This window comes from Colobus angolensis, unplaced genomic scaffold (genome assembly GCF_000951035.1).
Source record: "Colobus angolensis palliatus isolate OR3802 unplaced genomic scaffold, Cang.pa_1.0 Scaffold85, whole genome shotgun sequence".
NCBI classification, from domain to species: domain Eukaryota; kingdom Metazoa; phylum Chordata; class Mammalia; order Primates; family Cercopithecidae; genus Colobus; species Colobus angolensis.
The window spans coordinates 6,825,586-6,838,152 of NW_012122376.1; the positions used below are offsets into that span (position 1 = coordinate 6,825,586).

Genomic DNA, 12,567 nt, shown 5'->3' on the forward strand with positions numbered 1-12,567 from the left:
GCCTCCCAAAGTGCTGGGATTACAGGCATGAGCCACCATGCCCGGCCAAACACTCCTATTTTAAAAAATCACACTTTGAATTTAAAAAAGAAAAAAGGTTAGCCTGCCGTAATTAACATACTACTTATTTTTTCAGGTATGTGGGCACATTCCATGACAGTACAGGATTATCAGGATCTCATAGACCGAGGATGGCGAAGGTAAAGCTTCCTGATACAAAGAGATTTTCTGCGGTTACTCAGGTTCTTGAAAAATACAGCATGCCTTTAAAATACTTTCCTGTTGTTGGAAAGAGGTTTAAGAAAATTTTTATTATATTCTTTGTGTAGTGATTTTTTTCTCTTTTAAAAAACTTTATTAGGAAAATGTCAAATATCTATAAAAGCAGAGAATGCTTTAGAATGAACCTCAGGTACCTATCACTAAGCTTCAGCAGTTTTTTTTTTTTTTTTTTTTTGAGACAGGAGTCTTGCTCTGTCGCCCGAGCTGGAGTGCAGTGGCCGGATCTCAGCTCACTGCAAGCTCCGCCTCCCGGGTTTATGCCATTCTCCTGCCTCAGCCTCCGGAGTAGCTGGGACTACAGGCACCCGCCACCCTGCCCGGCTAGTTTTTTGTATTTTTAGTGGAGACGGGGTTTCACCGTATTAGCCAGGATGGTCTCGATCTCCTGACCTCGTGATCTGCCCATCTCGGCCTCCCAAAGTGCTGGGATTACAGGCTTGAGCCACCGCACCCAGCCAGCTTCAGCAGTTATTAACCTTCTGCCAATAATGTTTGATTCTCCTGCTCCTTTTAATATTTAACAGCAAATTGCATCAGTAGGTTATTATGACATTTATCCTATCAATAGATCGGCAATAAGTATGTATCTCTAAGAGAGAGGTCTTTTTTTCTTTTTAACTTATCCACAATGCTGTATCTCACCTTACAAAATTATTAAAAATTCTTCGATGTTACCTGTTACCTACTTTTTATTAGGTTTTCCAGATTGTCTCAAAAATGTCTTCTTTAACAGTTTATTTGAATAAGGATTTCGTTAAAGTCCTCACATGGCCTGTTTTGAGTAGTTATTTTTATGTGGATGATTTTTAAGTAACTCTCAGGTAAAGTTCCTTGTGTAACTATAAGTGATAGTAAATACAGTACGCTAACACTCGCCAAAGACGTGGGATTGGGAGCACCAGCTGAAACATCACAACTTTCCTTAAACTTAATGAGATTCGAAAGGTAGACATAGGTCAGATTTTAAAGGGCTTTGTATGCCATGATAAGGAACTTTTTTTTTTTTTTAAGAGACAAGGTCTCACTGTTGCCCAGGCTAGAGTACAGTGGCATCATCATAGCTCACTGTAATCCCAAATTCCCACACTCAAGTGATCCTTTTGCCTCAGCCTCTGCAGTTTCTAGGACTACCGGTGTACATCACAACACCTGGCTAATTTTTCAGTTTTTTGTAAGATCTTGCTGTGTTGCCCATGCTGGTCTCGAACACCTGGTTGCAAGTGTTCTTCCACCTTAGCTTTTCAAAGTGTTGGGATTATAGGTATGAACCCCCATGCCTGGCCAGAACTTTTAAAAGGTAGAAGGCAGTCATGGAAGGATTTTATGGTAAGAGAAATGTGATGGAATTTGTTTTAGAAAAGATTGTTCAAATGGCTGAGAGGTATCCGAGGGGGTGGTCATAGAGGCAGGAAGCAGTTCAGAGGTTATTGTGCTATCCAGATGTGCGATGATGAGGACTGTCACCTTAGTGGCAATGGTGATAGAGAAGAGGGGACAATTTAAGATAGGGTTTAAAGTGGGGGAAAGCTTGCTGGCAGGATATAGAGGTGAATTCCAGGGAGGAGTCTAAAATGACTACCGGCTTTCTGACTTGAGAACAGAATGAACAGTTCCGTTACTACCATAGACCTGGAATGCATGGAAAGAACCGGCTTAGTTTTGGGTACTCTGTGCTGGCACATGTGGAATACCCAAATGTGGTTGTTACAGGCAGCACATACATGAGTCCCACAGCGTCGTGGGCATTTCTCTCATTGCCCTTGTGGTATTGAGGATTGGTGGCAGGTAAAGACAGAGCAGGGGTGGCAGACGCTGGTGAGAGGGTAACTGAGATGATTGGCCTTGGGGTACTCAAGTAAAGCTTTAGGAAATAAAAGGCAGGGTTCTAAATTTTGGTACATGCATACACGCACTTTGAAGATTATTTAGCTTATGAATAGTAATTAAACCTACATGCATTTCTACAATATTGATTAGATTTTTTACCCTTAATTTAATGCTCCTGTGCTAGGCTGTTTTGGTAAAAGTGAAAAATATATAAGACATTAACAAACTATTTTTATAATTTTAGAAGTGGAAAATATGTGTACAAACCTGTCATGAATCAAACATGTTGTCCTCAGTACACAATAAGGTAAGAATTTTAATTAACAGAAAGAGGATTTATAATGTGAAGATTGTGTATGATTTTTTAGTAGTCTCTTGTGCTTTAAATAATGTTTATTTCCGCTCTAGGTAGATGTTCTTTAAAAGGAAAAGTAAATGAGTTATGTTTTCTTTTCATACTGATGCTGTATTTATGTGCTGATCAGTAGTTTTTAGTAATATTGTTTGATTGGTTCAGATATAAATATGATGTGAAAAAAATACCCTCTTAATTTAGCAGTCTTGTCAATGAATGCCAGGAAATACTGGGAAAATGTTGGCAAATATTCACATTACTTTTGGATGTTAAATATTATAGGACTTAGCTTAGGATTTTCTACATTCTTGTATATTGCTTGACACAGTGCTTGTGTTCAAGCAATACTACAGGCTCCTATAAATTACTTGGTAGGCTCATGTTCTCATGTTTTGGGATTCGGGAGGACGAGAGAGACCTGGGGTTAAAACAGGAGAATCTTTATTGAGTACACTCAGGCCCAGCTGACTCAATGTCCACAAGACTGGGCCCGGAACAAAGACGTTTATACACACTTCACAAAAGGGGGTGGGCTAACTTGAAGCAAGCTTACAGTGGCGTGGAAGTAGGGATACAGAGGCAGGACAAACTCAGGATTCCACATGACCATTGCCAAGCAACCCAGATGTCCGTGATCTAGGTTTGCCTGGCCTTATCTCATAATCTTCACTATGGTGCCCAGGCAGCCGTAGTTCAGGCCTACTCAGGCTTCTCATGACATTCGTTGTACTTCTCAGATAAAATAGAATACTTGAAGTCACTGGTTACAGAGAACAGGCATTTATAAACTCATTCCATAAAACAAAGGAAAATTTGTTTTTTCTTCTCCCTATGTCGAGTGCTGGGAGAATCTCCAGAGCACATTAGATAATATTATCAAGGCTTTTCATGGGTCTGGGCTGTGCCTGTTGCTGCCTCTGGGACAAGTCAACCTAATACAGGAAAGCTTATTTATCTTTCTTTTTACTTTTATTTTTCTTTAATTTCCCGCCTCACTCACTTATAAGTGGACGCTAAACCTTGGGTGCTTGGACATAAAGATGACAAAAGTAGAAGCTGGAGACTGCTAGAGGAAGAGGGAGGGCGCGAGCTAAAGATTGAAAAACCAGCTTGGGTATGATGATCAGTACCTGGGTGGTGGGATCATCCATATTGCAAACCTCACCATCATGCAGTATATGCAGGTCACCAACCTGTACCTATACCCCCTGAATCTAAAATAAAACTTGAAAAAAAAATTAACTGGAAGGGAGAGGGCTTAAATTTAATCTGCCACCTGCACTTAGAATTCAGTTTTTTTTTTTTTTTTTTTTGAGATGGAGTCTCGCACTGTCGCCCAGGCTAGAGTGCAATGGCATCATCTCGGCTCACTGCAACCTCTGCCTCCCGGGTTCAAGTGATTCTCCTGCCTCAGCCTCCCGAGTAGCTGGGATTACAGGTGCCTGCCACCACGCCCGGCTAATTTTTTGTATTTTTAGTAGAGATGGAGTTTCACTGTGTTGGCCAGGCTGGTCTTGAACTCCTGACCTCATGATCCACCCGCCTCAGCCTCCCAAAGTGCTGATATTACAGGCGTGAGCCACTGCGCCCAGCCCAGAGTCCAGTTTTCTTAAATGGGAAACTTAAACCAAAGTCTGTTTTCCTACAGAGTCTTTGTTGGACTTTTTCATAATCTTTTGGATTTTCCATGCTATCTTCTCACCTCACCCTAACATAGAGGAATCTTCTCTCTTATTCTGTTTATAAGGTCATCATCACCTTTTTCTTCTTTTTTCTTTTTTTTTTTGAGACAGGGTCTTGCTCAGGCTGGAATGCAGTAGCACAACGGTGGCTCATTGCAGCCTGCCTGCTAGGCTCAAGTGATCCTCCCACCTCAGCCTCCCAAGTAGTTAGGACTGTACACACCACCAGGCCTGGCAAATTAAATTTTTTTTTCTTTTTTTTTTTTTTTGATAGAGAAGGGGTCTTGCTATGTTTGCTAGGCTGATCTCACCATGTTTCCTAGGCCGATCTCCAACTCCTAGGCTCGAAGGAGCCTTCTGCCTCAGCCTCCCGAAGTGCTGGGATTATAGGTGTGAGCTACTGCACCTGAACCTTTTTTTTGATAGAAAATGTGAAAAGTGCATTAACATTTTGAGGTATGTATTTGCCTCCAATTTCAATGTGTATATATATTCATAAAATTAAAAGACAGTTTTAAGAAATGAAAAATTAAAAAATCAAACAGTTTTTTATCCATTACTTTTTTGTTTGGTCCTCAAAGCTATCTCCCTTGGTTGCTCTTGTTTTTGGGTTGCAAACCATTTTGAGAATTTGATGAGAGCTGCCTCCTGCCCAAAGGCATGTAGACAAAAATATGTAACATTTTGCATATCCTCCCCACTGAGACTGAGTCTTGCTCTGTTGCCCAGGCTGGAGTGCAGTGGTGCAATCTCAGCTCATTGCGGTGTCCACCTCCAGGGTTCTAGCAATGCTCCTGCCTTAGCCATCCAAGTAGCTGGGACTACAGGTGCCCACCACGAGGCCTGGTAGTTTTTGTATTTTTAGTAGAGACAGGGTTTCACCATGTTGGCCAGGCTAGTCGAACTCATGATCTACCCACCTCAAAGTGCTGGGATTACAGGTGTGAGCCACCATGCCCAGCACATTTTGCCTGTTAATTTTAGGATGATCGCAGACTCCCAAAGGTTCACTGATCCTTGATTAGGAGCCTTCTCTCTCTTTTTTTTTTTTTTGAGATGGAGTCTTGCTCTGTTGCCCAGGCTGGAATACAGTGGCTGGCGCTATCTTGGCTCGCTGCAACTTCTGCCTCCCAGGTTCGAGCGATTCTCCTGCCTCAGCGTCCAGACTAGCTGGGATTACAGGCATGCACCACCACACCCGGCTAATTTTTTTGTTATTTTTAGTAGAGACGGGTTTCGCCATGTTGGCTAAGCTGGTCTCAAACTCCTGACCTCAGGTGATCTGCCTGCCTCAGACCCCCAAAGTGCTGGTGTGTCCGGAGTTGGTTCCTTCTGTTGGGTTCTTGGTCTTGCTGACTTCAAGAATGAAGCCACAGACCTTTGCAGTGAGTGTTACAACTCTTAAAGGTGGCACAGACCCAAAGAGTGAGCAGCAGTGAGATTTATTGTGAAGTGCAAAAGAACAAAGCATCCACAGCGTGGAAGGGGGACTCGAATGGGTTGCTGCTGCTGGCTGGGGTGGCCAGCTTTTGTTTCCTTATTTGTCCCTGCCCATGTCCTGCTGATTGGTCCATTTTACAGAGTGCTGATTGGTCAATTTTTCAAACCTCTAGCTAGGCACCCAGCGCTGATTGGTGCATTTTACAATCCTCTAGCTAGCTCCAGAGTGTCGATTGGTGCATTTTACAATCTTAGCTACAGAGGGCTGATTGGTGCATTTTACAAACTTCTTGTGAGACAGAAAAGTTCTTCAAGTCCCCACCCGACCCAGAAGTCCAGCTGGCTTCACATCTTACTGGGATTACAGGCGTGAGCCACCACACCCGGCCAGGGGCCTTCTCTTTTACCTAACTGACTGTTGGATTGGCAGAGGACAAGAAAAATGGGGTCTGGTTTGCTGACACTGTATCATTACACAAAGAATAGAATCACAGAGAATCTTGTGCTGTGTCCTCTTTCAGCTTTGGTGGTTATAAAGAGAAGGTACCTTCTAAGGCAGAAGTCATTTGTCTTCAATTAGCAATTTATTGGATTATGGACAGGATTCTATTCATAAGTTTGAAGTTGATTGGCTTAATCTATGATCAGAAAAGGGTGATTTGGAATGGTTAAAGAAAAAAGAATCTAAATTGTGTTTGGTGCCTGTACATGGAAAACACTGTTCTAAGTATATTGCCTTTATAAAAGGGGATTCAGTTAGCATTGCGAAACAAAGTAGTTATGTGATTTTTGCGTTTTACCTGGCATCAAATGTTTCCTGAATTGCTTCTCTTTGTAACTTCATTATACATCATCTTCTTTTTGCTTTTTGTTTTTGAGACAGAATCTTGCTTAGTCGCCCAGGCTGGAGTGCAGTGGCGTGATCTCTGCTCACTGCAACCTCTGCCTCCCAGGTTCAAGTGATTCTTCTGCCTCAGCCTCCCGAGTAGGTGGGACTATAGGCACATGTCACCACGCCCGGCTAATTTTTGTATTTTTAGTGGAGACAGGGTTTCACCATATTGGCCAGGCTAGTCTGGAACTCCTGACCTCAGGATCTGCCTGCCTCAGCCTCCCAAAGTGCTGGGATTACAGGCATGAGCCACTGGGCCCAGCCACATCATCTTATGGAGTCATCCTCCATATTTAGTCCTCTGGTTATTTTTACCTTGTATATAACAGTAGTTACAGTGAGAGCTTAGATAAAGAAGAGGGGCTTATAGCTAACAGCTCAGCTTTTTTGTTAGTCAGAAGTTAGAGACTCTCTAGTATGTGTGTATAAATGAGGATGAACTTTTCTGGCTATGGTTTTTTTTTTTTTAAGTTTTTTATTTTTATCAGAATTGCACATGCTCATAAACTGTCAAGTTGCAATAAAGCTTGGTTTGGAAAAAGCAGTCCCCCAAACCCGCCTTTCCCATTTCCTGTTCCCCCATGGCAGTCATCTTGAAACATTTTAACTAATTCTTTTGGTTTTTCATCTCCCTGTCTTTAAGCCACATGCTTATATAATTGTAACACTTGCTTTTTTTCTTTTTCTTTTTCTATTTGTTTTCTCCATTATTTCCAGGCTTCTCTCTGTGGAAGACAAGGATTTAGTTTTCTCTTATCCCTGTTTCCCTGCCACATTCAAGTTCCTTTTTGTCCCCATCCCCAGCTTTCCACTTAGAAGTCGTGTAATTTTGGGCAGATGTATTCACATCCATTGTGATTGTAAATATGCTTCATAACTGAGCCATGGCGGGTACTACATTTACTTTTCCTGCACAAGTTTTTGTTCTCCTTGGAGTTACTCATTATCTTTTTTGTTTGCCTGGTCTATATAACTAGGACTAGATTATCTTGAAAACAAATCCCAGTTATGTAAGTTTCTTCTTAGTACGTTTAAACGCACCAAGTGCTATGATCGCTTTTATCTGCTTGAGAAAATTCCCTTGTGGAATCTTCTGACCTGCTTGATCTGAACAGGGTACCGCTACACCTGAAGCATCATGGTCAGCCTGGGCTTTTTTTTTTTTTTTTTGAGACCGAGTTTTGCTCTTGTTGTCCAGGCTGGAGTGTACTGGCGCAATCTCAGTTCACTGCAACCTCCGCTTCCTGGGCTCAAGCGATTCTCCTGCCTCAGCCTCCTGAGTACCTGGGATTGCAAGCGTGAGCCACTGTGCCTGGCCTGGGGATTCTTTTTAGCACCTGAGTTGGAAACCCTTCTTTCTTAGATTATTCCCTTGTTTTAGTGAAGCACATCTTCTAATAGAGAAAGTGCATAAAAGGTACATTTTTGAGACCTTGTGTGTCTGCAAACTTTGATTCACTGCTGAAACTTAACTTTAGTTTGGGAGGATACCACTGTTGAGAAGTGCAGTGGTATTCTTTTTTTTTTTTTTTAAAGTTAAAAATTCCTAAATTTTTTATTCCTGGTACCACTACCACCATTTACAGGGCAATATACCTGATGTAATGAAAAGAAAAAGAAAAAGACATGGCTACAACAGATAAAAGACCTCAGGAATGTACATCTAATTGACAGTACATGGCATTAATCAATAGCTGCACTTTGTGCAAACTGTGGCTATGACAGTCCTGAACAAGAAGGGTTTCCTGTTTAAGCTGCAGTAACTTTTCTGACTATGGATCAGCGTTCCTTCTTTTTACAGTTCCTCTAATGCATTTGGGACGACTGTCTCAAAGTAACCTGCAGCTTTCCTGACAACTCCTCGCTCTCTCTCCTGCTAAGAAGTGTAGCCCTTTTCCGCTGTTTTTAGAACCTTCAGCTACCATATTCACCACTTCCACCACCAGATCCATAACCACCACCATAGGGACTGCCCGAGCTTCTTCCACCAAAACTGCCCCCTTTCATGGGTCCATAATTTGATTGCTGTTGTCCACTATGATTTCCAAAATCATTATAGTTCCCACCACCACCATAGTTACCACTGCCAAAATTTCCTCCTTCATTGTAACCATCATATCCTCCACCACCGCCACCATATCCACCACCTTGGTTTCCATATCCTGGTCCACCACCACCATAGCCCCCTCTACTACTATAATCAGGACCACCGCCATAGTTGCCACCATCACCTCCAAAGCCATTATATCCATCATCACCTCCTCCATAACTATCTCTGCTAACACCACCTCCACCACCATAGCCTCCTCTTCCACCAAAGTTTCCACCACGGCCAAAATTACCTCCACCACCTCCAAAGTTTCCTCCACGACCCATAAAATTGCCAGATCCACCTCCACGACCTCTCTGTGATCCAGCAGACTGCATCTCTTGTTTAGAAAGGGCCTTTTTCACTTCACAATTATGCCCATTAATAGTGTGGTATTTCTGAACAATTTTATCAACTGTATCATGATCATCAAAAGTTACAAAAGCAAATCCTCTCTTTTTTCCACTCTGCCTGTCTTCCATAACTTCTATGGCTTCAATCTTGCCATACTTTTCAAAGTAGTCTCTCAAATTATATTCTTCTTTATCTTCTTTAATACCACCAACAAAAATTTTCTTCACTGTTAGATGGGCACCAGGCTTTACAGAATCCTCTCTAGAAACAGCTCTCTTTGGTTCCACTACACGCCCATCAACCTTGTGTGGTCGAGCACACGTTGCTGCATCCACCTCTTCAACACAAGAATAAGTCACAAAACCAAAGCCCCTGGAACCTTTTGTTTGGGGGTCTCTCATTACCACACAATCTGTGAGTGTGCCCCATTTCTGCAAATGTTCTCTTAAGCTATCATCTGCAGTTTCAAAGCTCAGACCACCAATAAACAGTTTTCTCAGCTGCTCTGGTTCCTTTGGATCATGGCCCTCCTCCCCGCTGGCGGCGACGGCGACCGCCGGAGTCGGGCTGGGGGCGACTGAGCGGCGGTTTTACCTCCATTTTGAGACCGGACTCGCCTCTTCCAACTCGAGTTCAATATGAGACCGAGAGGAAGAGGCCGAGAAGTGCGGTGGTGTTCTGATTCTCATACCTTTATCTGAGACCTATTCTTTCTCTTTGGAAGCGTTCCTTTTTGTTGTTGGTGTTTGTTTTTTGTTTTTTGAGATGGAGTCTCACTCTGTTGCCCAGGCTGGAGTGCAGTGATATGATCTCGGCTCACTACAAGCTCCGCCTCTTGGGTTCACGCCATTCTCCTGCCTCAGCCTCCCCAGTAGCTGGGACTATAGGCGCCCGCCACCACGCCCAGCTAATTTTTTGTGCTTTTAGTAGAGATGAGTTTCACCGTGTTAGCCAAGATGGTCTCCATCTCCTGACCTTGTGATCTGCCCGCCTCTGCCTCCCAAAGTGCTGGGATTACAGGTGTGAGCCACTGTGCCCCGCCGAAGCTTTTCTTTTCTTTTTCTTGTTGTTGTTGGTTTTTTTTTTTTTTTTTTTAAGATGGAGTCTCACTCTCTTGCCTAGCCTCTCTTTGGAAACTTTTCTGTCCTCTGTTCTTACATTTCATAGTCAGTTTGGCTGTGTGTGTGTTTTAATCCATCACAGACGAACTGGAGGGGCCCTTCTTACCTGGGGGCTCGTCCCATCTTATCCTTTAGTTCAGGGAAATTTTCTTAAATTTTTTGTTCTATCTTTTCACCTCCATTTTCTTCTTTTTCAAATGCCTTTATTTAGCTTTTGGACCTTTTAAACTGGTCTCTAACTTGACCTTTTGTCTTCGGTTTTTCATCTTTTTTTGCAGAATCTTCTGGGAGGTTTCTTCAACTTAAGTTTTCAGGTCTTCTACTTAATTTTTACATTTCTCCTGTCATATTTTTACTTCTGAAGGTCTTTTTGTTCTCCGACTCTTGTTTGTTTAATAACACCTTGTTATTTTATGGCTCTAGTGGCTTAATAAACGAGATCTTTCTAAGGATTTGTTTAGAAGGTTTTCTTCTTTCTGCCATGGTCTGTGTCCTCCAAGTGACTTTCTCCAGTTTGTTTGGTACCTATCTTTTCAGCGGAGGCTCTCCTCGAGTGTCTGGTGATTAGGACTTTTCAGTGTTCCATTGGAAATTCCATGTCCCTGATGGGTTTTGTTTCTTGTGGGTCTTGGGTGTTTCTCGGCCTTGTGTACTGTGGGTGACCTGGTGGGGCTGTTCTGTGGGGGAATCCCTAATGTTAGTATTTTGAGATCTGATCACGTTCTGGAGAGAAAGTGTTACATAACCTGCTGCTGTTCCGGAGCTGGGTTGGTGATCTCAACATGTACTGTGTACACTTCCATTTAAGTCGTTTTCAGTACTACCCCTGCTTTCAGCTGTGGCTTGCATCCATCCTGTAGGAGGCTCTTTGTTACTCTTTCCTGAAAGTTTGCAGTTTTCTGCTGGGTTGAGTAGGGAGTCGTCTAGTCATCTGCGGGTGGGAGAGGGAATCTGGTATCTATCCTAACTGCTTCGAAAACAAGACTTTGAAGGGATCTTTCTATTTTTAGACATACTTTCACTCATATTTCCAGAACTATGAGGTGTCACCAATCCCTTATACTTTTAAAGGTAATATAGAGAAAATTGGCTTTTTTTTTTTTTTCCACTATTGACCTAGGATTCAACTTTCTTTGGTCTGTTAAAGCAGCATTGCTTTGTACATCTGTTTTCAAGCTTCTAACACTTCTCTCCTTCTCTTTTTTCTAGTGTTTTATGGCTTTCTCTTTTTTTTGGAAAAAAAAAAATCTTTTGCTGGGAGCCCAGGTGGCTCATACATGTAATCCCAGCACTTTGGGAGGCTGAGGCAGGTGGATCACGAGGTCAGGAGTTCGAGACCAGCCTGACCAACATGGCGAAACCGTGTCTCTACTAAAAATACAAAAATTAGCCGGGCTTGATGGCGCACGCCTGTCATCCCAGCTACTTAGGAGGCTGAGGCAGGAGAATCACTTTAACCTGGGAGGCGGAGGTTGCAGTGAGCCAAGATATCGCGAGTATACTCCAGTCTGGGCGACAGAGTGAGACTCTACCTCAAAAGAAAAAAAAATCTCTTAACTCTAGTCTTAGTGTGATGTGGGCTGGGATTAGAGGCTACATTAAGCCCCATCTTTAACCAGAAATCTCAGGCATGAGATGGTCTCATTGTACTAGGTGATATCCAGAACTGATTTCATTTCTTCAACGTTTGAGTTCACTTTTTAAATATTTATTTTGCTTTCCTAGGTGCCGACCTTTACAGTTTCAGCCTTCAAAATCTCACAAGAAGGTTTTGAAAAAAATGTTGAAATTTCTGGCTAAAGGGGAGGTTCCCAAAGGAAGTTGTGAGGGTAAGATGGGCTGGGTCTAAAAACGATTTACTGTCTGTCTTTGCAACAGTCCCACTTTCAGTCATCTTAGATAGAGGAAGGGTCATTAATACAGTCACATACTCCTATGATGACAGCAACTACTGTTAGCACTGCTATTACTGTTACCATCGGCCCCCAAGTCAAGGTAAAGGGAATATATCAGAAGAGTTTAGCTTGGAAAGAATATTGAGGATTATGTTAAAGATGTGATTTCTTGGAGTTTATCAACCAGAATGCTTTGATGACTCCTCTTTCTTGATCCTAATACTATCCTTATCAAGTAAATAGAAAGTGCCATTGTCTTTCAAGAAGCAAGTGCTTACGTGTGGCTTGTACAAGATTCCCCTGTTCCTTTTAATGCTGAATAAAGATCAGCTTTTCTGTGTTTGAATAAGTCTTTTACTTCAGTAAATTATACTGTTTGAAATCCTCTTATCTGTGTGATCAGTTTTGAATTGTGAGTGGCTTTGCTAAAAGATAATAACATTTATTTAACTTTAGTTACACATGATTTACTTTTTTTTCTTAGTCTTTTTGCCAATTTTGGTTTTATTTCTTTAAATTTTCATGCTGGGGCCGGACGTGGTGGCTCACGCCTGTAATCCCAGCACTTTGGGAGGCCGAGGCAGACAGATCACGAGGTCAGGAGATCGAGACCATCCTGGCTAAGACAGT

The 12,567-nt window shown here is 42.3% G+C and overlaps 1 protein-coding gene and 1 pseudogene across 2 annotated transcripts in view; one reads left to right on the forward strand and one right to left on the reverse strand.

Moving 5' to 3' along the window:
• ATE1 (arginyltransferase 1) overlaps window positions 1-12,567 on the forward strand; it is a 179,894-nt gene that overhangs the window by 2,806 nt on the left and 164,521 nt on the right. Inside the window, exons 2-4 of the mRNA XM_011930249.1 lie at window positions 137-200; window positions 2,354-2,416; window positions 11,768-11,871. Of these exons, the coding sequence (XP_011785639.1) occupies window positions 137-200; window positions 2,354-2,416; window positions 11,768-11,871 (231 nt within the window). The remainder of the gene's footprint in view (window positions 1-136; window positions 201-2,353; window positions 2,417-11,767; window positions 11,872-12,567) is intronic.
• Window positions 8,046-9,521, reverse strand: LOC105503363 (annotated as a pseudogene). The gene has a single exon (XR_001000466.1). The product of XR_001000466.1 is annotated as a heterogeneous nuclear ribonucleoprotein A3 pseudogene (transcript).